Source organism: Miniopterus natalensis, chromosome 8, assembly GCF_054644295.1.
Source record: "Miniopterus natalensis isolate mMinNat1 chromosome 8, mMinNat1.hap1, whole genome shotgun sequence".
Taxonomy (NCBI): domain Eukaryota; kingdom Metazoa; phylum Chordata; class Mammalia; order Chiroptera; family Miniopteridae; genus Miniopterus; species Miniopterus natalensis.
The window spans coordinates 41,581,402-41,608,471 of record NC_142088.1 but is presented as its reverse complement, the minus strand read 5'-3'; the positions used below and the strand labels follow the sequence as shown (position 1 = coordinate 41,608,471).

The window sequence follows — 27,070 nt, the reverse complement described above, 5'->3', positions numbered from 1 at the left end:
TCTCTAAAAACCGATAAACTATTCTTTAAAAAAAAAATTAAAAATTGCTAGCTAAGTGTTCCAAAAGAAGAGAAACAGCATAAAATTAAACAAAATATTTGCAGCACACAGGAACCAAAAATGTCCGCAAAAAAATCAAACTAGAAGATTCAGTGAATTTCGTTTGATTCCTATAGGATCTACTCTTAACCTTTCTCCGCTCTGCTGTGTACCCCAGGGGGCTGACCTATTGGACGACATCAACTGCCCTCTGGCTCCTGATTAAATTAAGCCATTTGGACTGGGCAGGAGATTGGAGGGGAGGAGAGTAAGGCTGGACTATCCCCACCTTCCATTCTTCCTCTCTGTGGGGTCCCTGCAGGCTAGCTGCATTCCTCAACTCAAGGCCATAGCCCCAGGCACACTGCCCTCTCTACAAAGTTCTGTCTTTCTGGATTTTAGTAGCTCTCTCCCCTTCAGGCCTGGGCACTGCAAAATCCTTGTGGTTTCCCACATCCTGCTCACAATGTTGTAAATACTAGGTCCTGTTCATTATTAAATTGCCCAGTTGAAATGCACCATCCGTTTCCTGCCAGGACCCCAAGGCACACACTCAGTCCCATTCATCTCCCAGCAAACATTTACTGAGTAACTACTATATGCTGAGGAGAATATAATGATAAATTAGACATTTAATACTCTTGAGGGGCAGTCTGGGAGGTGGAGAGAGCCACAGGAACAGATGGTTATGTCACATTTTGATAAGTATGTAGACATGCATTGGATGGAGAGGTGGGGGTGTAAAATGGGGGCATTGGCAGACTCGAGGTAAGGTTTCTGGGTGGAGAGGGGGTCAGACAAACTTAGGAACAGGAAGGTGGTAGGGAGTGGTCAGGAGCTGGAAGAGAAGTTTACAGCCGTGAACATCAGGGCCAGTCAGGTGGTGATAAAGGATTGGAGTGGAGAGCTAGGCTGGCCCAGGCCACAGAAAGCCCTGTACTGCGGGGAAGGGTCCTTCTGCTCCATTCTCCCTCTCTCCTCACCAAGGGAAAAGTAATGACACGGAGCAGGGGTGGGGAGGGGGAGTCCACAGCCTCTTATTCTTAGCCCTTAACCCTGCCCACTACCAGGGCTTTGCACTCCTACTTTCCTGGCCTAAAAGCTGCCTCTCCCCTTGAAAACCAGCCCACACACTTTGTAGGCATTTTAAGGACTGTCAAAATGGCACTAAGACTGGCCTGGGGAGATGAGCTGCAGGAGAGGGCTAGACCCAGACGTTTCCAAATGTTAGGAGTCCTAACAGCTAGAGCCCCGTTTTCTTTAATAGCCGTAGATAACACGGGCACTTTTCTTGTCCAGTGGGGAATGGGTGATAATAATGTTGGGAGAGAGGGCAGGGAGCGAGGTTCACTTCGTTAAGGTAGGGGCTTCGGTCCAGATTGTTTTGGGCAGGTAGACACTTTTCAGATCCATTTTCATCACACTGTCTATGGAAGTCCGAGGTTCGGGAGGTGTCTGTCTGCCCCCTTTAAAGCACAAACTACAAGTAGTGTCCTTGCTAGGTAGGGCCAAGCCCCTGCCCTCCCACAGGTTCCTCCTTGGCGCATTCTTGGCATCAAGCCGGCCAGCCCTCTAAGACCTGGGCTCAGCTCAGAAGGCTTCATTCACCAAGATCACATACCCAACCCCGCCCAACGGATCCTCCTTGTCTGTTAACCAGGAGTGGGCACCACTGCCTTATTCAGCCTCCCCCAAATTAGGAAGAGACGCGGGAAGAGTTAAAAGAAAGCGGTGGGTATGGACTCGCGCGAGCTCTCGGCCGCCAGGGGATCCCCGAGGAAGGGCTGGTTTCGGAGCCGGGCCTGCTACCCACCCGCCGGAGGCCCCACAACCTCCGCAGGCCGTCGAGAAAGCCCCTCCTCCCGGGCGGAGACTGCGCCTAGAAGTGCGCCCGCGGCGCGCCCCGGGGCCAGAACCCAGGGGCAGCTGCCGCGGCGCGGGGCATGGGACACTGAGGGCCATGGACGGCTACCCGGGCTTCCTGGCGCTGCTGGTGTCGGCGCTGCTGGTCGGCTTCCTGTCCGTGATCTTCACCCTCGTCTGGGTCCTGCACTACCGCGAGGGGCTCAGCTGGGACGGGAAGGCGTCCGAGTTTAACTGGCATCCGGTGCTGGTGGTCACTGGCTTCATCTTCATCCAGGGCATCGGTACTGGGCACCTCCTGGGAGGCAGCGGGAAGGGGGGCGGGCCGGGGACCCCCGACCGAGTCCCACCCGAGCGGGGCCGACGTGAGCGAGCTGGGAGGCGAGGGAGGCGGCAGGGAGCGCAGGGGTGGAGAGGGGGCTGCGGGGCGCTCCCCGGAGCTGCGAGGGGGGGGAGGTGAGTGGGCATCGGCCCCGCCCGGGGGCCTCGGTGGGGGACCCGGACGCGCAGAGCCGGGACGGCGGCCGAGGTGGGCGATCACGGGAGGGGCGGCGCCGGCGCGGGGCGCGCGGGGCGGAGGATTCCCTGCGAGGCGCGTTTCGGGGGAGGGCTGGGCGCAGCGGCGCCTGGCGGAGCTGGAGCTGGAGCTGCCCTGGCCCTGGCCCTGGCCCTGGCCCTGGCCCTGGCGCGCCGGCCGCGCTTGGTTAACTCTTTGCAAGGAGTGGCTGGGATGCACTTGAGACGCCCCAGCGACACCAGAAACGGGAGCGGAGGAGAGGCGCCTGGACGCCGTGGGCTCTGGCCCGGGCAGGCCACACCCGGGGAAACTCGCTCCCTGTGGACCGAACCTGCGCTGTCAGGGGCGCGAGGTGGCTCTTTAGGCGAGGACTGTGCTGAACTTGCCTCCGGGCTGCAGATTAGGAGAGCGAGGCAATAGGGGGAGTGGAGGCGCGAGAATCAGCCTCTGGTACCAGGCTGAGCCCTGAGGGAGGGCGCTGGTCCGCTGGAGCCGGGGCGAGTGCAGCGTCCGCTCTTCGAGTGTTAAACTCGGGGGAGCGCTGGAAGCCGCCAGGACTCCAACGGGTGCTTTCGGGCCCTGCGGGCACTGCTCAGTCTTGAGTCCAACTTTTTTAAGAGGCTGCAGATGGCAAAGTTCCCCTTCGGGGCTTCCTGTTGGGCGCGGACCAGTAACGCCGCGGGAGATGCCCGCGGGGGCCGGGGCGGCTCGGCTTCTGCCCAGGATGCCCCCGAGGCCTGCGGCGCTGGAGCCCGGCCCGCGCCGAGCAGCTCGGGGCCGCGCGCTCCTGGACGCTGCTGGAGCCGAGGGAGGGAGGGCGCAGTCTAAGGCCGTTTCTTTACTTTCTGGACGGATAACTGGCCTGTAACATTGTATTAGTTTTAGGCGCAAAGCATAATGATTCGATATACGGACATATAGCTAAACGATCACCTCAGTAAGTCTAGTTAGTTATCCATTATCACACATAGTTATAATTTTTTTTTCTTGTGGTGAGAACTTTTAAGATCTGCTTTTAGCAACTTCCAAATACAGATACATTATCATTAACTGTAGTCACCATGCTGTACGTTACACCCCAGGACTTGTTTATTTTATAGCCGGAAGTTTGTATTTTTTTACCCCCTTCACCCATTTCTCCTATCTACCCCCTACCCCTACCCACCCTCTCCCGGCAACCAACAACAGATGGCAGTTTATAGTGTGGCACTCTCAGAAGTCCTGACAGTTTCCTTCTGCCTTGTTTGGCAGGAGGAACCTCTAGCTAGTGGTGCAAGTGCCATTTATTCGAAACCACTTTCCAAACACCAAGGCAAGGCCTTGGCAGAGAAAGTATTTAGAAAAACATAGAATGTGGTGGGCTGGGGCGAGGAGCAGTGGAAAGGGTTTGGAGCCAGGTGCCCTTTTCTTGGAAGCAGGCTGCGTGTTCTTCATCAACATTTAACTTTCCACCAACAAGCAAACAAAAAAGAGCCCACCTCATTCCTACAGAAAAGATTTTTGTTTAAAGCTCATGCTGCAGCCTTGGGCAGGTGTGGCGGGCATTCCTGCACCCTGAGATGAAGCACCATCATTACTAATGACCTAGCCGTGGTCGGCACGCTTCCCTGGTGTGAGATTGGCACTGGGGTGTGAGCTATTTCATTGCATACATCCCAGTTATTTCTCATTAGACTAAAATGAGAAACACGTACTCAAGTTCCAAAGTCGCTGTCATCAGAAGCAGTCTTTCCTTCACGGTGGAGCCCTTAAGTTTGACCAGAGCTGTCAACACCTCTGTTTGCTCCAAGTAGTAGGAACAGTTTCTGCATCTCTTCCAGGCAAATCTTCAGAGCAGCTCCTAATACCAAGAAACTTCCCAGAGTTTGTGGGATATCCTCTCCTCATAATTGGTATTAATTGTATCCTGAATTACCAAAGAAGAGACAAAGTCAAAAACAAGTTTCCATTTATCGAGTGCTTTCTGTGTGCCTGCTAAGTGCATTATTTCATATATAGATATGAGTAGACTGAGGCACAGAGCAGTTAAGTAACTTACCCGTGGAAGTAGTGTGTTCTCTGTGTTTTTATTTTCAAGGTTGATTTCTCTGCTTTTATGGGAATATGCTTATTTTCTGCAAAATGTATTTTTTTAGAGAATCAAAAGGATTCATCTAAGATACACTTTGAGCCCTGGCTGGTTTTCCTTAGTGGTTAGAGCATCAGCCCGTGGACTGAAGGGTCCCGGGTTTGATTCCAGTCAAGGGCACGCACCTCGGTTGTAGGCTCGATCCACCGCCCTGGTCAGGGCATGTGCGGGAGGCAACCAATCGATGTGTCTCTCACATCAATGTTTCTCTCTCCCTCTCTCTCTCTCTCTCTTCCACTCTCTCTGAAAAGCAATGGAAAAAATATTCTCAGGTGAGGATTAAAATAAATAAATAAAAATAAAATACACTTTGGAACTCTTCATTCATATTAGAGTTCATTACAATTTCCCTAAAAGGATTTCTAGTTCCCTAAAATATGGAATTTCTTAATCTGTTTATACTCACTTTGGGGCAAAAATGTGTAAGTGGGTGTTTTGGAAATTTTCATCTGCTGCTTTTGTGCAAAACTTGTTTTCTTGAAGCCTAGTTCCTGTATTTGGATTGGTTTTGCAATGTTTGTCCCATCGACATTACCCAGCCTGTTTACTATTTAGATTCCAGATTTGCAAAGCATTTAACCACATAATACACTTAATGGACGTGAACATAAACTTTTTCATACAGAGAGGCACATGTATGTGCTCTCAGAAATCTTGGCTTACCTTCACCTCCTCACATCCAACAGTAGGACGGCTCCCACGGCGGGGCTGGGAATCAAGAGCTGACTTTATATGCCAGGACGGAAACCCATGTTACAGACTAGCCGCGTTATAACAGACTTTCTTCCTATGTGGCATTGCTTCAGGGAGAAAATTTTTAGGCTCTGCATATGTGATGTAATATGATGCCCATTCTTTTGTGAGGCTGGCTAAACCGGTGCTTCCAAACTGGCTCAACAGGGAATCCCTGAGGGGAAGAGAGGGCACTTTTACCTTAGATGCTACTGTTATCATCACAGGTAAGTGGCTGTAAAGTTTCATTTTGTTACTCACAATTTATACTTTGTGAAAACCCTTATTTCCCTTCTTCTCTCTAAAAATCAATTTAAAAAAATATAAAAATACTTTAGCTCTCTAATAATGGACCTGATGTAAAGGAGCTCTGTGATACACAGATATTTAGAGATGAGGAAGGGAGGGCTGACGTACATACAGTTATTACTCTAAGCATAGAATGCTTTACAAATGCAGTATACAAATAGTAAACAGTATTCGAAACTATGTGAGGACAAGTGCGAGTCCTTTGAAACACCTTTAAGAAGTAAGGCTTACCTAGAGTTACAAAATAAATGTCTCCCCCCTCTCTCTCTCTGTACATTTTGGAAAATATTTGTATTCTAAAATACAGTACAACAGGCTATAGAGTATCTAAAATAAAAATAAAAATTTAAACTAGTAGGAAACTAGGGAACATGAATGAGGAAGGGCTCCAAAGGGAACTTTAGAAGAGGCTTTGTGCTTCTCTGAGCGGAATGTTTCCCATGAAATAGGTACGCTGCCAGGAAATCAGAGAAACGGGCCTTGGAAAGGCCGCAGAGGACCGAAACAAACAAACGCTCTCAGGGTGCCAGCTGACCTTTTAAAAGGTTCAACAGGTGGAATGTGTTCTTCATTAAAACGAAGAAAACTTGAGTTTATAAGTTTAGCAAAAAGAAGGCTCAGCAATTCTATACGCCTTACTTTTCCACTTGTAGAACTCCTTTTACTGTGTAAACTGAAGGAGGGGAAATTGAATAGTGTAATGGGATCAAGTTGATTTTGTGAGAGAATGGAGCTGCAGTTAAGTAGCATTTAAGAGGCTAACAAAAAGAAATTAACAGTAGTACTTAAAAGGCAGTTGGGATATTCTTTTAATGCATCAAAAAGTGACCAAGTTTCAAGACCAGTTAAATATATTTGAAAGGGCTCTTGGGTAAAACCTGGCAAAGAAGGTAATGGAGAAAGTACCCCAAATACTTCAAAACTAGCTTTGGGGACACAGCTGATGATAAAACCTTTCGATATTAGGGAAACAAGGGTTTTCACAAAGTAGAAAGAGACAATTCAAGGCAACCCAAAACACAGGTTTTTGTTATAAATAAATGTATGCAGATCTCTTTATAGCATAACTAATAAAAATATTTCAGACATGATTATTTTGTTCACTGTTGTATCCCCAGCACCTGGAATGACGCCTAGAACTGGTACTTAGTAGGCCAATAATTAGTTGTTGAAGGCATGAGTGATGATTTCTGTACCGTCATTAAATTGTTAGTAACAAAATGAGACTTTACAGCCACTCATGTGTGATGATAATAGTAGCATCTAGAGTAAAAGTGCCCTCTCTTCTCCTCAGTGATTCTCCTGGTGAGCCAGTTTGGAAGCACTGGGTTCGCCAACCTCACAAAAGAATGGGCTTCGTATTACATCACATGTGCATCTTTATTTTAAAGGCCTCAAGTTTATAATGTTATTGCCGAATTACAATCTGTGCCTCCTCTGTCTACCGAAAGACATTACTTCATCAATTCTCCCCCTTTTCCTTCTGCATCAAGTTTCTCCTGCAGTGGATTATTTCCAACGTGTTATAATTTCTATCATTTTAAAAACGACCACACTCGTGACCACATATTCCCCTTCAGCTACTCAGTGCTCTGCTTGCCTCACCACAGAATTTTTTGTCAGTATCTGCGGTCTCCAATTCCTCTCCTCCTGTTCTCCCTCACACCCACTCTAGTCAGGGGTTCACTCTACTGCTCCCCCCAAATTGCTTTTAGCATAGTAACCAATGGCCTCCATATTGCTAATTCCAGTGGTCAGGTCTCAGTCCTAGTCTTGCTTGACCAGAAGGCAGCATTTGGCATAACTGACCCCTTACTCCTCCTTGGGACATTTCCTTCACTTGACTTCCAGGACACCACTCTCTCCCCACTGGCCACTCCTTTCAGTGTCTTTGGGTGGTTCCTCCCCATCTTCCTGATCACTCAAGGTTGGAGTGTCCAAGGCTCAGTCTTCTGACCACTTCTTGACACACCCATTCTCGTGGTGATCTCATCCAGTCTTGTGGCTTTAATTAAACACCATCTATTCACTGAACCTACAGATATGTTTATCTTCAGCCTGGACTTCTCCCCTGAACTCTAGGCCCAAATATTCATCTGTTTATTCAAACTCTCCACTTGGATGACAAATAGACATGCCCAAACCTGAACTCTCAATCTTCCGCATATCCCCAAAACCACCCCTGCAGCTTCCTCACCTCAGTAAAGGGCGACTTCATTCTTCTAGAGCAGCGATTTTCAACATGTGTGCCACAAGAATTTTTAAAACATGCAATACCTTACTGTTTAGTCAGGGGCACTAACCTCTCTTCCTTTAGATTGTCAAATAAAGAAATGACACAGCTAACACAACAATAGCCATCCGTGTGAATGCCCTGTCTTGAACCATAAATATATAGGTCATATAATAGAGTTGCATCTTATTGGTCATGTTGTATAATAAGGTTGTGTCTGGCGGGTTAATTCTTGGTGCTAGAACTCCTTATATACAAGTATAGGCACCCGAGTTTTTAAGAAGTGACTTGGGAGCGAGAAGGGTGGGTAATTACGATTATTAGTACCTTTTTGTAAATCAATCAAAATTATACCCATTTTTTGTCAGATTGACAAAAAAATACAACATAGTTTTTGGGTATGCCACGGAATTTTAGTAATTAGCTTAAGTGAGCTATGAGATGAAAATGGTTGAAACTCTAGAATCTAGATGTTCATGACAAAGCTATGCAGTCACCTTCGATTCTTCTCCCTCTTCCATAATTCTCACCTAACACATCAGAAAATCATATAGACTCCAAATTCAAAATATAGTACTCTCCAAATTCTCACCACTGACTTGTTAGATTATTTATTCACTTACTGTCTATCTCCTACTAGAATATAAGATCCCTGAGGGGGAGCCCTTTGTCTGCTGTATTTATGGTGTGCAGAACATTACATAACACTAATATGCATTCAATAAATATTTACTAAGTTAATGAAAGCTTGGCCAGTCCTTTAAACCGAAGGTCATACCTACAAGGGCAGCATATAAAGTGAACAGATGAAGTGACTTGGGCGTGTAGCACCTTCCTGTGTGCTAGACACTGGAACTCCGTCTATAAGCTGTTCCCATTTGAGTTTGTTAGATCCAAGTTTTTGTTTTCTTTTGAAACCCTGAGCCTTCCATGTTTAGAGCTGACTGGGGCTTTAGGTGCAACTCCTAATGTTAGAGATCAAATGCCTGGCCAGGGTCAGACACCAGGTGATATCAGAGCCAGTGCTATTTCTGATCTATCATAATATTTTGATATAATACACAAAATATAGCTGATGTTTCTGAAAACACAAAATTTGTGGATATTTGTAAATGTCCCGCTAATTAATTGAATGTTTCTCTTTTTTATACACTATTCGGTACCAACCAGTCAACTTTGTGAGGAGTTCAGTCCCTTCAAAGAGATGCTTCTAGTGCTAAGATGCTAAAATAAATCTTCCAAATCACTTCCTTCACTTTGATTCTCCAAAGGTTTTCGTTTTCATGACATTCATGCTGTGAGGCAGTTTGAGCGCATGAGCATGTTTCAAAGCTCAGGTTCTCTTTGATAGGCACTGCAGGAATCTTTACAAGAAGTTTATTTAAAGACGGTTCTCTGCTTTACATTTAAACTTGAGGTCCTTTGGATAAAGTCTGGTAGACTCTTGGGTGCACAGGGAAATGAGTTATAAAGCTTGAAAATCCTGCTCTGACCATTCTACCAAGGAAAGCAAAATAATACTTTATTCAAAGAGCTAAGGAAAGTAATGGGCATCCCATATTTAAGCAGTATTTATACATGTTTAAAAATTCCAGTGTACTCAAAACTCAACAATGTGCTCTTATTTTATTTTTGGGTTCACGTAGTGCTTACCTAAAGCTGTTAGGTGGGTATAAGCACAGAATACTTATTACTTATTTGAAAGGGCCATTTGGTCTTATATGAGCTCACACTTGGGTCAGAAGTACAAATAGTCTTGAGATTTTTTACTGTTGCATTGTAAAAGAGACTCTACTGATTTGCTGGAGAATCCTGAATGAATTAGTGTGTTTTATTTAGATTTCTTTATTCAGCACACACTGAATTCCTACTATGTGCCAGGCTCAGTGCTAAATGCTGGAATACGATGGTGAACAAGATAGATCTGCTCCTGCCTTCATGAATCACAAGACTTAAACATAAAAAAACTAGAGTTAAATTGTTATCTATGCTTTGGGATACGTATCTCCCTCCAAGCAGCCCTCTCCCCACATTCACTTGGACAAACACTAAGTCGGCATTGCCTGCTGTAAGACAAACTTGTACATATAGATGGTTTCGGGATGGCATGTGGGTTGAAAGCTGATGTCAAACCAGGGACTGCATCTTGGAGAATATATATTTTCACAGATTCCTGAGTTAATTACGCAGCTAGGGGCTGAGAAATGTTTTAATAATTAAATTCGAATTCAAGTTGCTGTATTTTCCTCTTCATGGTCCAAAGACTAATTATACGCAAGTATTGATTTCCTTTTTATTTTCTTCATTTTTTTTTCAAAATTTATCACAATAGAATGCCCCACTACCAGTAATTGTTCTTGTAAAAAGGTTGTAAATGTGTTTCTCACATATACAGATGGTCCCCGGCTTGTGGTGATCTGACTTAGGATCACTTCACTTTATGATGACGTGAAGGTGATTTGCATAATAAATTACATGAGATAGTCAACACTTTATCGTAAAACAAGCTTTGTGTTAGATGATTTTGCCCAGCTGAAGGCTAATGTAAGTGTCCTGAGCACGTTTAAGGTAGGCTAGGCTAAGCTATGATATTTGGTAGGTTAGATGGATTAAATGCATTACGATATTTTCAATGTGACGATGGCGTTGCTGAGATGGAGCCCAAAGTAAGTCGAGCATCTGGATGAGTGCATTCCTGTTTCCCTTCATTTTGGGGGAACAAGTGGTCTTTCCAAGTAAGATCTCTAACAGAAAACTCTTGTTTCAGTCACAAGTAGCTGTTTGATAGCTTTTGCCTACTCATGGGCTTATGAGACCTTTTTCTTCCTTCCCACTGAACCTCAGGAATGGTGTCTAGGTAAGTGCCAAGCCAAAGGAGCAAGAAATATTTAAGTTCTGCTCTCCAGGCAGGTAGTCTAAGTGTTGAGAAGAGCTTCTTGTTGGAGAATGTGGTCTGATTTGTTACAGTTGCCCTTTTCTCCTGAAGTCCACCACATTTTGGTTATTTATACATTTTTAAAGCATGCAAACACCTCATCCAAATGCAATATTTTGCAATTATCCTTCATTTATTCAGAGAACATTTTAAAGCAAGTTCCACTATCCAGCAGAGCTTCCCTGCAGCCAGGATAGAGGCTGAGAATTCTGAGAGCCCCTCAGATTCCCACAAGCTGCCTTATGTAGTCGTTGAGACTAGTTTGCTATGGGTTTGCAAGCTTACAAAAGTGTTTTTAACTTTAGAACTATTATGAATTCTTTCAGTCATTCAGAAAATAATAAACAGATCGCTAGGTGCTCACTACCCAAACTGAATAAATGTATGAAGATTTTTGCCAACATAAAAATTTATAAGCAAGAACTTAGAGCTGGTAGGAATAAAAGATAAAAGGATGGAAGGAAGAGTTTGGAGGCATGCACCGTAGCCTGAGCCAGAAACTAAAAGAAGAAAGAGAAAAACTCTAAACTAGATCCAGGGGCTATAAACCCATAATGGGCTGGGCCCATTTGGATCAGAGGCAGGCACCTCTCCTCCTGCAGAAGCCCCCAAGAGCTGACTCTTACAGTAATAGGACAGTATGTCTTATTGATCACTCTGAATCACAAATAAAAGGTGAACTTATGCTCCATTCGTGCTGCTGCTGGGGAGGGAAAGCTAGTGTGCAATGAATTTGAAAACACTTGAGTAAACAAAAGGTTTAAAAATCAGTTTCTGATACTCAATGGGGGTAAATCTCAGTTTTATGGAATATTTGACACATTTCTCTCTGATGCCCGTAGGATCAAGAAGAGTTAAAAAGTGTTCCCTGGGAACACGGTTGTCTTGGAAGTTTTTGATAACTTTTTCTTTAGATAAACTTTTTATTGAAGAACTACATACATGCAGAAAAGTGCTTAAATCATAAGCGATGTCTTTTTACAACATGAGCACACTCATGAACCCAGATCGTAAAACATTTCAGGCGCACCAGAATCCCCCCAGTAACCCTTGTAACGCCTCTCAGTCATGATGATCACTCCTGACTCTAACATCAGAGATTAGTTTTGATTTTGGAAATTTTCGATCTAATATGATTCAGATCGGGGAGAAAGCTATTGCAATTTACTCTTCATAACTTGCTTTCCAAGCAAACACATCCTGAGTATTATCTACCAGATTTTCAAGCTCCCTCATCTAAGATTCCTTCCCCTGGGGATGGAGCTTAAATGAAATGAAGATGATGACGACGATATTAATTTTAAAACACTAATTGAGATAGAGCAGGCTTCTGAACCTTTCTGTACCTCACCTTCCTCCTTTGCATAATCATACCTTCCTCACAGAGTCGAAGTGAGAATTAAAATGTAAACATGTGAAGCACTTAGCACGGTGCCTGCTACCTAGCTAGGGTTCAGCTGTGTGCAGGCGTGTGTGTGTGCGTGTGTGTGTGTGTAGTAAAAGAGGTAAAACCAGAAAGCGGGGAGACGTGTTATTAGATCTTCGTATATTGCACATTTTTTGCCTGATCACACAGATTGCAAAAGGCTCCACTGTGTGAATAAAAGGTCACTCAGTCATTGGATAGAGAGGCATTTACTTTCCCTGAAATCTAGAGAATCGTATTGCATGTGCCACTGAGTCATCCGGGGAGAAAAAGCATGAGGAAGGGAAAGCACAGTGTTTGAGTAACCATCACTTCTATGTATAGATTTTGATCAGTCTTCAGAAAGCGCTTTACATTTATTCATTTAAAAAAATAGTCAGGGTTACACACACACACACATAAATAAAACTAGTGAAATGGAATGAGTTCAGTGGATTATATTGTTATCAGTTTCCTGGTGGTGACACTGTGCCATAGTTATGTAAAATGTTACCACTGGGAGAAACTAGGTGTAGAGTGCATGGGATCTTTGTATTATTTCTTACAACTTCATTGGAATCTAAAATTATCTCAAAATAAGGGTAAAAAGATACTTACAGAATTACATACTTCGAGCCCAGAGCTGTCCTAGGCTCTGGGGATATGAGAAACAGCAAAACGTAGTTTCCTGCCCTCAGAAAGGATGAATTAGGGATGAGAAGGGGCCTTGAACTAGCTTTTAAAAGTATACTCTTTAAGCTGTTTCATTAAGTGGTTGGGAAAGATTCACTGAACATAGAAATGATTATCCAAAAGTCTCCATGCCATCAAGGAAATATACTCGATCAACATTTATAAGATACCCACCTATGCACTAAAATTAGCAAGTAGCAATCCTTCAGCGTTCAGATGAGATCAAAGGAATACTGTCCTAACAGCGAGGGCTGTCAAGTGCTGGATTGGAACCAACAACTAGGAAGATTGACATCTTGTGCTGAAAACGTTAAAGAGGTTGATTTCACTTCTGTCTTTGTGGGTTTAGACACGTTTCTGCCTGAAAATGGTCTGGATAATCCCTTACATTTTTATGATCTTATGAAGTTTCATGTATTTAAATTATAAATGTCTTTGGTGGGAAGAGGCTTTTATTTATTTATTTTTTGCTGGAATTAAGGGATATATATGATACACTGCTGATATAGTGGAATCCATCTTCCAAGGAAGCAGTCTTTAAACTTTTTTCGATCTGCCATACATTTCTAGATATCTAAATTTTCTCTAACATTGGAGGGGTGGGGTGAGGGTGGGTAGAGTCAGGATATTGTCTTCAGCACAAAAAGTAGTCGCAAACTGGTTCAGGTGGCCATGTAATCCATTGCTTAAACCAGGGCACTTAAAAAAACACAACTCGTTTTAAAAATAGTTTTTGTTGAAGTTTAATCCACATGCATATAAATGTGTGGCTCGATGAATCTAGGTATGTAACCAGCACCCAGACTGAAAGAGAGAATATTAGCCGATCCCTTCTGCATTCCCTTCCATTTGCTATACCAATTCCTCACAAGGGCAGCCACTATTGCAGAGATGAGTTTTTCCTGTTTTTATACTTCATATGAATTGAATCATAGGATATATACTTTTTCAAGTGTTATTTCTTGGGATTGATATTATAGGTTGATCCTTATGGCTGGGTGAAGTTCTAGTTATAAATCATTTATTCTCTTTGCTGTATTATATTATTCCATGGTGTGAATAAATGTATCACAATTTATTTATTCATTCTATTGATGATGGACATTTGGAGAGTTTCCAGGTTTGGATCATTACAAATAGTGCTGCCGATAATATTCTAGTACGTGTCTCTTGGTGACCATATTTCTTTGGGGTGTCTAGCAGGAGTGGACTTGCTGGATTCTAAGGTATGCATACATTTAGCTGAAGTAGATACTGCTGATTTTCCAGTGTGTGTTCTCATTTAAATGCCCATCGCACAACATGCAAGTTTTGATTGCCTCACATTTTCTGTAATACTCAGTATGTTTCGTGTTTAGCTGTTCAGATATGTGGCAGAGGTATTCTAAATTGATTTTAATTTGCATTTCTCTGTTGAATAATGAAGTTTATATCTTTCTTATGTTCATTAGCCACTTGGTTATACTCTTTTGTCTATTTAAATCTTTTTGCATATTGTTCTAATCCTTAGTCTGCCTTTTTCTTATCAAACCAAAACATCTCTATAGAGAAACCAGGCCATAAGGCTGAGACTTCAGTTGTGGATGTGTGAGGCATCCACATGTGGATGTGTGGGAGGCATCTATATGGGTGTCACGAAGCCATTGGAGGATGTAGTTCTGGAGTTCGGGAGAAAGTTCTGGGCTGGAGATGAAAATTCTGGAGACCCTGCCATGCAGGTAGCATTTTAGTGAGTGAATGAGATCACCCACAGAGAGTGTAGCGGGAGGAAGGTCCTGGGACTGAGCCTGGGGAGCACCAGAGTTTGTTCACAAGTTGGGAGTAAAGAAGATGCCAGCCAGCAAAAGAGCCCAAGAAAGAACCATCGAGAGGCGGCAAGAGCGGGGAAGCAGAAGCCAAGAGAAAGGGGTTTCGTGGAAGGGGGTGTTCAATGTGTCCAACTGTTTATCTTGTGTCGATTAAAAATCAAACAAAACCCAAACCACATTCTGTCCCCTTTTGTCCCTCTGTAGCCATCATTGTGTACAGACTGCCGTGGACCTGGAAATGCAGCAAGCTCCTGATGAAATCCATCCACGCCGGCTTAAATGCCGTTGCAGCCATTCTTGCAATTATTTCTCTGGTGGCTGTTTTTGATTTCCACAATACCCTGAACATCCCCAACATGTACAGTCTGCACAGCTGGATTGGGCTGAGCGTCGTCATATTCTACATTTTACAGGTTAGTGTCTCAGCATATTTATAAAGAAGATATAAAAAGTAAAACAATTCAGATCCTGTGGATGTTTTCTATACATAAATATTTTGTTGGAAATCGCCTTCTCATTCCCACCAGTCCTTGTTCCACTTGTTTTCCGTATAAGTATTTTCTCCTGAGGGGGCTCAGGAACTGCAGAATTCACAGCCTGTGAGCTTGAATGTGAAATTCTAAATACGGGCACACATATGTATGTAGGGAGATAGCCATCTGATAACATCTGCTACTGTTGGGACTTCAAGTTTCACGGTCTGAATAAACTGGCATAGACAAGGGCCATAGATTTCTTTTCCACATCCTGTCACTGCTGTTTTCTGGGTTTAACTTTATGAGTGAAATGATGGAAGTTATATCTCTTTGTTTCTCTGTTAGATTTTGAAGACTCAGTGTTTATTTTATTTTTCCTCTGTTTTCACTTACTAAAAACACATACTTTTGATAGCAATGAATTTAAACATAAGTTAATAGAGTGTGATAGGGATTTGGCTATTTTAGGTCCCTAAAGTAAAGGTAAGTTTTAGAAGTCTTTATGGTGTTAACCACTTTGTTGAATAATTTTTGTAAACTATGTTGATGTATTTCCCTTCTTTAGTTAGTGCAGTATATATCCAACTCCCTTATTTGGGACATCATTGTGAACTTCAGTTTTCTGTAGATATAGAAGTTCACTGGAATGAAGTTATAAAATCAGAAGGCATATCTTAAAATATGTGAATGTATGACCTCTCAAAAATAAAGGACCTCTTACCAGATATTTATTTGTCACTTTTCTGCTCAAGGTTTTTTGAATGTTAATTAAAGTTGATATCTATATGACACTATTAATTTTTTATGTTTGCATTGCTGTGCCTGGAGGTAGGGACTGGGGAGTGGGAAGGTGCCAGACAGGAGGGAAGCACAGAGAGGCCCCTGCATCAGCCATGATCTTCCTGGTCAAGAAGGAACAAGGGAAACGTCTCCAAGTGGAGGCTGAGCCCAGCTCGGGTCTCCCGTCCTCAAGGTTGCTTTTCCCTCAGTGCTCTCAGGCTCTGCCACACATCTTTCCCTCTTCAACTAATATTTATGTTTAATACTACTTTAATTTTTAACCCAAACGGAAGTCTTAAGCTTTATGCAGAAAGACAAATATCCAAGGAAAACCATGAAAATTTTGAAAAAGAAGTGAAGGAAGACCTGCCTTATTGAAAACAAGTTATTAACACAGGAAAAAACAAAATGCATTAATGGAAAGAACAGAGAGAAGAGAAAGAGTTCAAGTGTGTATACGAACTTTTTCTGTGACACAATGATATTTCAATTTAACGGGGAAAGAATGCTTATTTAGTAAATGTTACTGTCACAATTGACTATCAATTTAGACGAAATTAAACAAACTAAAGACTGTACATCAGACATTAGACAAAACATTTCCAGGTAAAGGTCTAAATATAAAACAACCAAAGCCAATGAAAACAGAAAAAGAAAATTAAGAAAATCATATAATCTATATAAATGAGGTAGGGGGAGGCCATAAGTTTGACCAAAAATCCAGAAGCTATAAAGGAAAAGAAAGACATAAAATTCGACTACATAAAATTGTTTAAAAAAATTATGCATGACAAAAGTTATCAAAGTCAACAGAAACTGCACAAAGAGATATGGAAATAATCATATCATGTGTTAAGGGCTGGTGTATTTAATGGACAAAACTCCTAAAAATTAAAATAAAAAGGCAACCTAATAGAAAAATAAACAAAAGATTTGAGCAGTCAGTTTAAAGAAGATAAATTTAAATCACCAAGAAGTATATGATAAAATGCCCAACCTCACTAAAAAAGTTAAGGAAATGGAAATAAAAAATTATTTTCCCGCAGACTGACAGAACAGGAAACAGTAATGTTCATTGCTGGCACGGATGTGAGACTGAGGTGCTGTCTTACACTTGATGGTGGGAAACTGAATTGCTACAAAATTTTAGGGCAATAGCTTGTTGATATCTATTGATATTTTTTAAAAAATATGCTTACTCTTTGACCTAGCAATTGCACATTGGGGGGGAGCAGAAATAAAATACTGTCACATAAAGAACCCTAAGGAGGTATTTAGTGTAGCTATTTGTATAGATAGGAAAGGGGAAGCAACCTAAATGTGCACATAAGGGAATGAGTGGTTAAGCAATTTGTGGTAAATCCATGTTGTCTGTTATTATACAGCTATTTCAAAGAATGGCGCTATATCTACTGATCAACAGTGAAATCATGACATATACTTCCACATAAAAAAATACTGAAGAGTAATGTGTATAGAAAATGTCATTTTTTGGGGAAAAAAGGACCGAAAAACGGAAAAAAGTGCGTATGTGTGGATGCGCACAGAAACGTGTGGGAGCACACACCAAACTGCTATGATTGTGGGGGTGGGTAGGATTGGTTGGGGGGTCATTAATTTTTGGGTTTTTTTTAAGTATTTCTTTTCTTTTTCTTTTTTTAGTATATCTTTATTGATTTCAGAGAGAGGAAAGGAGAGGGAGAGAGAGATAGAAACATCAGTGATGAGAGAGTCATTGATCGGCTGCAGCCCGCAACCCAGGCATGTGCCCTGACCAGGAATCGAACCCCGATCGCCTGGATCCTAGGTCAACGCTCAACCGCTGAGCCACGCCCGGCTGGGCAGGATCATTAATTTTTAAACTATATCTTGTTTGATTTAAACATGTAGCCCTTTTGTTTGAAAGAAAAGTAAATCACATAACTTACATAAAAATCACATAAAAAATTTTAAACTAAATGAAGCAGACGGCATCCGCTCACCATGTTGTGAACACTCGTGGAGGGCTCGGTGGCTTCTGGTTGTCCTTTCAGGAGCCAGGTGAATGGTTTCCTGTTCCTTCCTATACTGGAAAAAAATGACTACATTCCAGCTTTATTTTTTTGTTGCATAAAAGCTGTTTTTAACTATTTGCATTGCTCGTCCCTAGAAGTGAGAGAACAGATCACCCAGGTGTGCTCAGGAAGAAATTAAGTGAGAAAACCATTTCCTTTCCCAGTGGGAAGAAACCAGTTCTAAGCTTGCTCTCTTCACTTTTGATGGGAGCTAAGCTCTGTCCTTATTATGATTTACAAAGACTCCTGCCTTCATATTCTCAGTCGCAAAAACACACGAGCCATAAAAATATGTTTTTGACAGAGATGTGTTTCTATCAGATTTCTTAGGTTCAGGGTAAAAAAGGGAAGTGGTTTCTCCTTCTAAGGGAAGTTCTCCCCGCTGCACCCCAGCAAGGGCCGCGGCCTGCTTGCAGCTCACTCGCAGCCTCGGCGGCTGTGCATTTCCACCGCAAAGCCTAACTGTGTGCAGATCACTCGTGCAAGTTCCTGAGCTCAGTTGGCACCCCCTCTCAGTGCCACCCAAGAAACAAACCTGTCACAGAGTGTGAAGAGCATGGGAGAGATTGCCGAGATCAGACCCTCTCCCCTTAGTGCTGCTGGCTTTGGTTTAGCCGCTATGTGTAAAATCCGAATTTCACCCGCCAAATGAAGCCAGTGTCTAGGTTGATTGAGTAAATGAAGGAAGGAGGGCAGGGCGAGGCAAGCAGAAAACAGCACAGCCAAAAAGAGCGGACAGGTCTGCACGCTGCCTCATGCATGCCTATGGATTAGAACGCATTTCAAGTGCAGAATTCTTTTCTACTTGTAAGATCTAGCTTCTGGGTCACGTTTTAAAAATATATAAATATTTTTAATCATCACCCGAGGGTATTTTTTTCCATTGCTTTTTCAGAGAGAATAGAAGGGGGGAGAGAGAGAGAGAAAGAGAGAAACAGAAACATCTCTTGGTTGCCTCCTGCACTCGACCCACCAGGGCCGGGGATCAAGCCTGCAAACCAGCTAGGGCTCTGGGGCACTTTTTTAAAATAACAAACTATTGTATGTATATTGAAGTTATGTATCATAATAAAATTAACTCCCGTGATTCCACCATCCACCTAATTTAGGAAACATAGAATCCCTACCCACCTCAATCACACATCTCTCCACCTATCCCAGCTCCTGGAGGTAACCATTTTCCTGCAGTGTTGTGTTGTGTTTTGTTTTTTGTTCGCATTCTCTGTTTTTCTTTATAATTTTATCACATACTGTGAATCCCTAAACAACATATTGTTTGGTTTTGCTTTAACTTTTAAAAGTGTCATAATATATATGCTTGAACTCAACTATGTTTTAATCCTTCTGCAACCTTTCTTTTGGTTGTACTCATTCAACTACATTGTTTCCTCTGGCGCATTCATTGTTGCTTTTGTGTTCCATTGTATAAACACCACAGATTTCCTTACTCCTGCTATTAGACATTTGGGCTATTTTCAGTTACAAACAATGCTGCATTGGACATTCAGATACACATTTCCCAGTTCTCTTATGCAGAGGTTTCTCTGGAAGTATGCTTAGGCGTGGAATTATAGACTCAGCCTAAAAAAAATAATACTAAATTATTTTCCAAAGCGGTTGACCCCAATTATGTTCCTGCCACAGTGTGTAAGAGTCCCACATGGCACGTCCTTACCAACAGGCACCCTCTTCTAAAGTTTCATTACTGCCAAGCTACTGGGTATAAAATGATGTCTTCTTGTGGTTTTAATGTTTATTTCACTGATTACTTATTTTTCTCTTCTAAGAAACACCTGTTCATGTCTTTTGTTCATTTAAAAAAATGAGTTTCTCTTCTTTTTCCTTAAAGATTTGTAGGAGTTCTGTGTCAAATTCCTTTTCATTTGTAGGCATTACATATATCTTCCAGTTTGAAGCTTGTACTTTTCGCTTCTGTTAGTATTTTGTATAAGTTCCTAATTTTAATAAGACAAATCCATCATGTTTTCTTTTAATGTTAGTGTGTCTTGTTTTGGTGACTTGTTTATGAAAAACCTTCTCTACCCCAAAGTCAAAACAGATTCTCAGGCACCGGTCCAGACCAGCTGGGTCACAAACTATGGGGTGGGGCCCAGAAAAATGTTGTCACTGGCCCTCCTGGTGATTCGGATGCACAGTAATGTTTGAGAACCATCGGCTTAAGAAAAAAATCCCCAGATGGCCAAAAGGTTACATCACAATAATATTAATGAAAATCTTAATTTCTCTTATGTTTTTCTATGAAGCGTATTAAAGTTTTGTCTTTGATAATTAAGTACTTAATTCATCTGGAATTAACTTAGTGTATGATGCGATGTTGTGATCCAACTTCGTTTTTTTCCACATGGGCGAGCTGTTTCCCCAGCACCGTTTATTGAATTGTCCCTGTCCTTGCCACTTACCTGCAATGCCAGCTCTATCATACATCTTTTCCTCTGAGCAGTATAGGATTGAAGAGTGTAGAAGAATTGAAGTAGATAGAACTATATAGAAGTATTCAAGAAGTGCACACTAAAAAGAGATAAGAACCTTGATTTGTTCTTATTTTGAAGAGAAAATTTCAGTAGTTTACCACTGACTAGAGAGGCTTCTCCTTTCTTCCTCAGGCAGTTTGTGAAAGGCTTTGTTTTTCTTTTGAATCATGAATGGATGTAGAATTTTATTGAATGCTTTTCTGTGCCAGTTGAGATGAATATGTGTTTTTCTTTAATCTATTAATGTAGTTAATTGCATCCATAGACTTTCCAATATTAAACTTGGGTGAATTAAATACATTTTTAATTGTCTTAATGTTTTCTTCTGCTCTCTGAAATATTCAGATTCTTATCTTCTGCTGTTTTGTGTGTGAATAAGGCTTCTCAGAAATGTCACTTCACAACTTCATGACTGTCATTTAGCAGGTGGAAATCTGGTCCCTGGCTTCTTCCTTGCTCAGATCCAGAGGGCAGGTGGTGTTTAATGATGCAGGACTTGGAATCAGGGTCACCTGTTTGAATTGGGTTCCTCTGTTTGTAGCTGGTGACATTGTGCACGTAACTAAACTTCTCTGGACTTAGTTTGCTCACCTATAAATTAAGGGTTCTGATACATGCTTCACAGCATCATAAGAATCAAAGCCAACTAATACGTGGAAAGGCCCAGACTTGGGCTTAAGGTACTGGAATGATGCAGGTCAACTGTGGTTATTAGAAAAGTAATTCTTTGGGAGGCTCCTTCATGACCTGAAGATGACATTTTTCATTTCCACTCTAGACCATAGGCACCTTCATGGTTGAGAACATGCCTTTCATGTCAGTGAAATTTTATTCATGAATCCAATCATGTATTGAACAGTTAATTACCTACTATGTGTGGATACCTTGTTAGGCTTTGGGTGATACATTGTTTTAGAAGACAAGCGTGGGCCCAAAGAGCCATGCTCTCTGCCATCACGAAGCTTACAGGGGACGGCAGGTCACTGAGTATTTGGTAGACGCTGAGTATACGGAGTGTTCTGGGGGAGCTCTCATGTGGCAGAGGGGACGAAGGAAGTCAGACCAAGACTTGAAGTCATGAGCTTGGTGGTGAAAGGGGAAAGAGTATTCTAGGTGGGTGGAATAGTGTGTGGGTAAAAGCTCACTTTATTTGAGGAAGAGGAGGGTCAGGCTGCCTGGGGTAGACATAGAAGAGGAGTTGGAGGCTGGACAGGAGTAAATGCAGGAAGACTAACTTGACAGCGTTTATAGAGGTTTGGATGAGAAATGATAGTGTCTTGGAGGAGTAAGAGCAGCAGTGAGAAAAGTGGGTAGTTTCTAAAGATATTTAGGGAGTAGAATTAATGGGATTTGGAAAATCAGTGATATAAGGGGTCAGAGAGAGAATCACTTGCAGGCTTGAGCAGATGGGTGGGTGAGAAAGGAAACATTAAAGGGGGAGGAGAGGTTTGAGGAGTGTCAGATGCTACTGAGAAGTCACGGAAAATAAGGTCTGGAAACTGTGACCTGGATTTAGTGACCTGAAAGTCAATGATGACTCCGAAGGAGAATTAGCAACATTCTGAACCACCACGGGGACCTCCTGAAACATTTCTAATATATTCAGGCGTTTTCGGCAGTAAGTGGACAATACAATATGCAAACCAGCTCATCCGATACATTTTTTTGACTGCTCTCCATTCATGATCACTGCTTCTACACTGATTATAAATGTGTTTTGGGGCCTCAGACCCCTTCTGTCTCCATTCTTCTGCCCCCCCCCCCCATTAGTCCTTTGCTCTCAATCCGGAAAGATGAGCAGTGATGTTGCTATTTCTCCCCATTCTCCTCTCTTCTCACACGTTTTTTGTTGGGGTGGTAGATCCTAAATAGGTAGGATCCTAAATAGGTAGGGAAAAAATGTCTCTTTAAACGCGTCTAAAGTTATCCCTATTTTCTTGAGAAGAGAATACTTCACAGCAAGGGGCATGAGTCAACAAAATAAAGCGGAAGGTGCTAAGATTCCAGCTTACGTAGGAATCTTCCTGGCTTCTCTGCAGAGGAGTATTCCACTAGGGATTTAGTCAGCAAGGAAATGAAGACGACTCTTCTGCAGAACTCATTTCTTCCTCATAAAACAAAATTGTTGACTTCTTTCCACATAGTTTTTTAGATTGACCTGACGAAATGTGTCCTATTGTACTTAGTTTTAGTGGCTTAAAATTTTTTGCCTTCCTACTTGGTAACCTTAAAAAAATTGATTTTAAAAAAAACACTAAGTACCAGAATGTTCACTGTAGCCTTGTTAATGTAATGATAGCAAAAAACTGGAAACTGGAACATCCATAAATAAAGAACTGAATCAATTATGTTACGTCCTTAAAACAGAATATTAGCCGTTACAAAGGATAAATTAGATAATTGTGTGTTGATATGAAAAGATATCCAAAAACACAAGATGCAGAACAAATATGTATAGACACACACACATTCGTTTCTATAGGCACAGAAATTTTTGGAAGGATGCTTTGGAAGGTAATAATAGGTGTTACTTTTGAGCAGTGGAACTGGGTCGGGGAAACTTACTTTTCATTTTATGCCCTAGGTTCTATAAGAAATGTTTTCTCATTTTGCACATATTGCTTTTAAAATAACAATTTTTAAATTACCGTAGTTAAAACTTAAAATTAAATGATAACCTTTGTACTTTTTGATGTTTAGCTTCTCCTAGGTTTTCTCGTCTTTCTGCTTCCTTTGGCTCCGCTTTCTCTCCGAGGATTTCTCATGCCCATACATGTTTATTCTGGACTTCTCATCTTTGGAACAGTGATTGCAACAGCCCTTATGGGAGTGACTGAGAAACTGCTATTTTCCCTGTAAGTTATATACTTTTCCTAATTGTATACTTAAACTATAAAATGTCAAATACTATTCATTGGAAAAACATAATAAAGTGTAACAAAATTTTTAAAATATCTAGTCTTAAAAACATTTATTATACAATATAACATTGTATATAAATACAATATAACATTGCATATATATTATACAATATGACATTACTAAATGCTTGAAGAAGGACCCCAAAGTCGAACAAATTGTACTACTCTTAAAACAACTATTGAAATGATGCATGCCCTTACAATCTTTTTGATGTGCATGTTTTTATTAATTGCAATTCTGGTATAGGTACATTTTTGTATCACCCTTTTTTTCATCTTTTAAGTGATACAGGTGCTCCAGATGCTATTTTTATACTAATGATTTTTTTAACAATATCCGACTATCGCATTGAGTGAATTATAGCATGCATTTCTCCTTAGTATTAAGCTTTAAGGGAACTAGCATTGAAGCTGTACCGGCGTGCATTTTGAGCAGAGAAATTAAAAACTGTTTGGCACGTTGCTGTCTCACGCTGTTTGTAATTGGACTCTCTCTCTCTTTTTGTAGGAAAAACCCTGCCTACAGTTCATTCCCACCAGAAGGTGTTTTTACAAATACCCTTGGCCTTCTGATTCTGGTGTTTGGGGCCCTCATTTTTTGGATAGTCACCAGACCACAATGGAAACGTCCTAAAGAACCAAATTCTATTCTTCTTCAGCCAAACGGAGGTGCTCCAGAAGGAGTGGAAGGCTCCATGGCAGTAAACTTTGGCAACACGGACAAATCAGATTCAGAGCTAAACAGCGAAGCAGCAGCCAGGAAAAGAAACGTTGCGCTTGACGAGGCCAGTCAGAGGTCCACCATGTAGACGCTGTAGAGGTGTAGCCATGTAACTTCGCTTTTAAAACCCAGCTCTGCGGTTTCGCTTCTCCTATTTAGCCATGAGATGATTGAGCTCCATAGAGTTTATATTTGTTTTAATCATCAAGTAGGATTTCTTGAAAGAGCTTGTACTGCTCGAGGCCTATGAACTTATCTGAATTGGAAAGGAGATGATCAATGTAAATGATAGTGGCTATAAACTGTGGTTCTGTTACCTCTTGTTGAGGACCAAAGCATCCTGTGCCTTGCAGAACACGGATGCTCAAAATGTGTTTGTTGCTTGGGAAATCTGATAAACTGGCAGCCCTGGAAGTTTTTCTAAAACTCAACTTAGTCCCAAGGCTTCCCTGGGGTTTGGTATATTTTATGATCCGGATTCCAAACCTAATTAGAATGAAACTATGCCTGAATTCTTAAGCAGTATAAACTGCTCCAAAAACCCCAAAGAGCACTTTTTCTCAAGTTTCTGTTTTTATTTTTTAAAAGGAGTTGCATGGCACTTACTGTGTGCCAAGCACTATTCTAAGCACTTTAGAGATACTAGCTCATTCGATCCCCAGACAAACCTTGTGAGGTAGGGACTATTATTATCTACATTTTCCAGATGAGAGATCTGAAGCTTGGAACAGTTAGCTATTTGCCCCCAACGTCCTAAGTGGTGGAACGGATTCAAAACCTGCCAGTCTGGCTCCTCAGTCCATGAGTCTAACCACTTCACTATGCAATTTTTTCTGTTTTATACTAATTTGTACCTACTTTGACCCTCCCCTGAACAAATTTCAATTACTGGAGTATAGTGGAATGGTTGATGTTTACCTTCTGGCTCTTGTTTTCCAAGGCAGATTCTTCTGATAACCAAAGAGAAGGGCCCCCCTGCCTGCAAAGAGATCAGGCTACCCTTCCACTGCCAACAAGCCCTGGCCAACCTTGATGCCTCTCTGTTCTTAAAATTGTGTCCTGATGACAAAGAAGGGTTTGGACAAGAATTTCTGTAGCTTTCAAGATGATCAATTAAGATTTTTGTTTTTTACAATCTTAGCTGCTGAACAGTTTTGGGTTTGAAGACAGGAGATATCTCATGGTCTGCCCTTCCTGGGGGCAATGGCTCAGGTCCTTCCAGATTTGGGTGGAATTTTAGGGGATATCTTGAGCTTTGTGTAATCAGTAGTGATTTGAGACTCAGAGGTGACAGCTTTTGTTCATGGTAACCTCTCTGGACTGACACAGATTAAAACCTAGAGCAGTGCCTATGGCTGAAATGATAGTTTTCATATTGGAGTTGATTTTTGGTTTCCCTGCAGTGTTAAACTGGAGCATTTGAATGTGGATAAGAAGCTTATAGTTTAACACCAAATACACTTGACTTTTTTCAGTGCCTAGTGGATTTCCTTTTAGGACAACTGGTGATTACTTCCATAGATTGAATATTGAATACACTCCATCACATCCCTTAAGCTTCATGGATACCCATTCAAAATCCCTTCTCTGAAACACTGTTTCCTTACGTAATTCTATTTCCAAAATTGGTAATGGTGTCAGGAGGACTGCTAGAGCCTACCTCAGTGCCTGGCACATACAAAGATTTGATAAATGGATATTTCATTACATGGAGAGGCACAGAATTCCAGGAGTTTGGGGGGGGGGTGGTGGTCAGTGACAGCCTCAAAAATTAAAACTGCCATTTCATTTTATATAGGCCAAGAAGGAGGTTATTAGTGAAACATTAATTATGGGTTTAGTGCTAGAATATTCTGCTCTGTTGAACGTATCTGAGCACCCCTCATCTCAGCCCTCTATTTTATCTTTCTTGTGGGCTAATGTAAGGTTAATCTTACAGGTATTATAGGATCTTTCTTTCTTTCTTTCTTTCTCCGCCTTTATGAAAACAAGGCGTAGCCAAATATACCTAGAAAAACTTTCTGTTCGAGACGTCTTTTAATGAGCTTTCTATTCTAAGGATAATTGTACCTTTATCTTTCAAAAGCTAATATTTCCCACCTAAAGCTTCTGCCCCCAAAATATCTCTTTAAAAAGTCCGCAAAAAGAATAGGGGAGAAGAAAGCCTTAGGTATCCATTCCAAAACAGTGCCTGAAATCTCCACGAAGAATTTGACCTTATATCATGCGCAGAGGTCACCTGGCTGGGCTTACCCCATAATCTAATTTCGGGGGGGGCGAACGTTTTATTTGCACACTCACGTAAATCAAGACTAAAGCGTTTTCCCTCAAAGGGTTTATTGAGAAACCCAAATGGATATACGTTTTGATTTAATGTGATCAGAAGCGCACAGCCTCCCCTGCTCCGTGGGCCACACCGCGTCCACCCTCCAGCCGACTTGCTTTTCCCTCGTGTGGTTTCAGTCAAGCTGCGGCGCTGCAGAAACAGCGTGTCAGGCCTCACAACCAAATGCCGAGGAAGGCAGTCGCACCTTCTAAGGGACACTGACGAGCGGTTTCTGTTTTCTAACGGACAAAATCAAGAGGATGTCTTGTGAGCTGGAAGTTCCAGCGTGATACCGGTTGACCAGTCGAAACGCTCAAGGAAGCAGCGGAGCTTTCGGCTGGTTTCATTGCACCACGATCGCGTTTTACCTTGGCATGACCTTTTTCAGATTTACCACAGAAAACTGTAACTGCTACGTCTTAGAGCTACGCAGAGGAAAGCCCAGAAGAAAGAAAACTGTTATTCTTTATCTCTATAAGGTCCCTGGAAAAGATTTCTGCATTTGTACTTGTCTTTTTAGCTCAGCACCTTTGTGGGGAAATATTAAATAGCCTGAATATGTTAAAATTTTGTAGAAAAAAATACGCATCTATTTTTTCTGGACTCCTTTTTATATAGCAATAAAAGTTATTTTGGAA

General features: G+C 41.9%; 1 protein-coding gene across 1 annotated transcript; it reads left to right on the top strand.

The window, feature by feature from the left end:
• The first annotated feature begins 1,980 nt into the window (after window positions 1–1,980).
• Window positions 1,981–27,070, top strand: CYBRD1 (cytochrome b reductase 1). Its single transcript, XM_016203867.2, has 4 exons — window positions 1,981–2,186; window positions 14,867–15,075; window positions 23,165–23,319; window positions 23,894–27,070. Exons 1-4 carry the CDS (start codon window positions 2,000–2,002, stop codon window positions 24,192–24,194), a joined length of 852 nt encoding a protein of 283 aa, XP_016059353.2. The 5' UTR covers window positions 1,981–1,999; the 3' UTR covers window positions 24,195–27,070.

Bases quoted from the DNA above. Each gene is read 5' to 3' on its own strand.
- CYBRD1 (XM_016203867.2), top strand. From the start codon at position 2,000: ATGGACGGCTACCCGGGCTTCCTGGCGCTGCTGGTGTCGGCGCTGCTG. The intron at 2,187-14,866 runs GTACTGGGCACC...GTCCCTCTGTAG, and splicing joins CATCTTCATCCAGGGCATCG to CCATCATTGTGTACAGACTG. The intron at 15,076-23,164 runs GTTAGTGTCTCA...TTTGATGTTTAG, and splicing joins TCATATTCTACATTTTACAG to CTTCTCCTAGGTTTTCTCGT.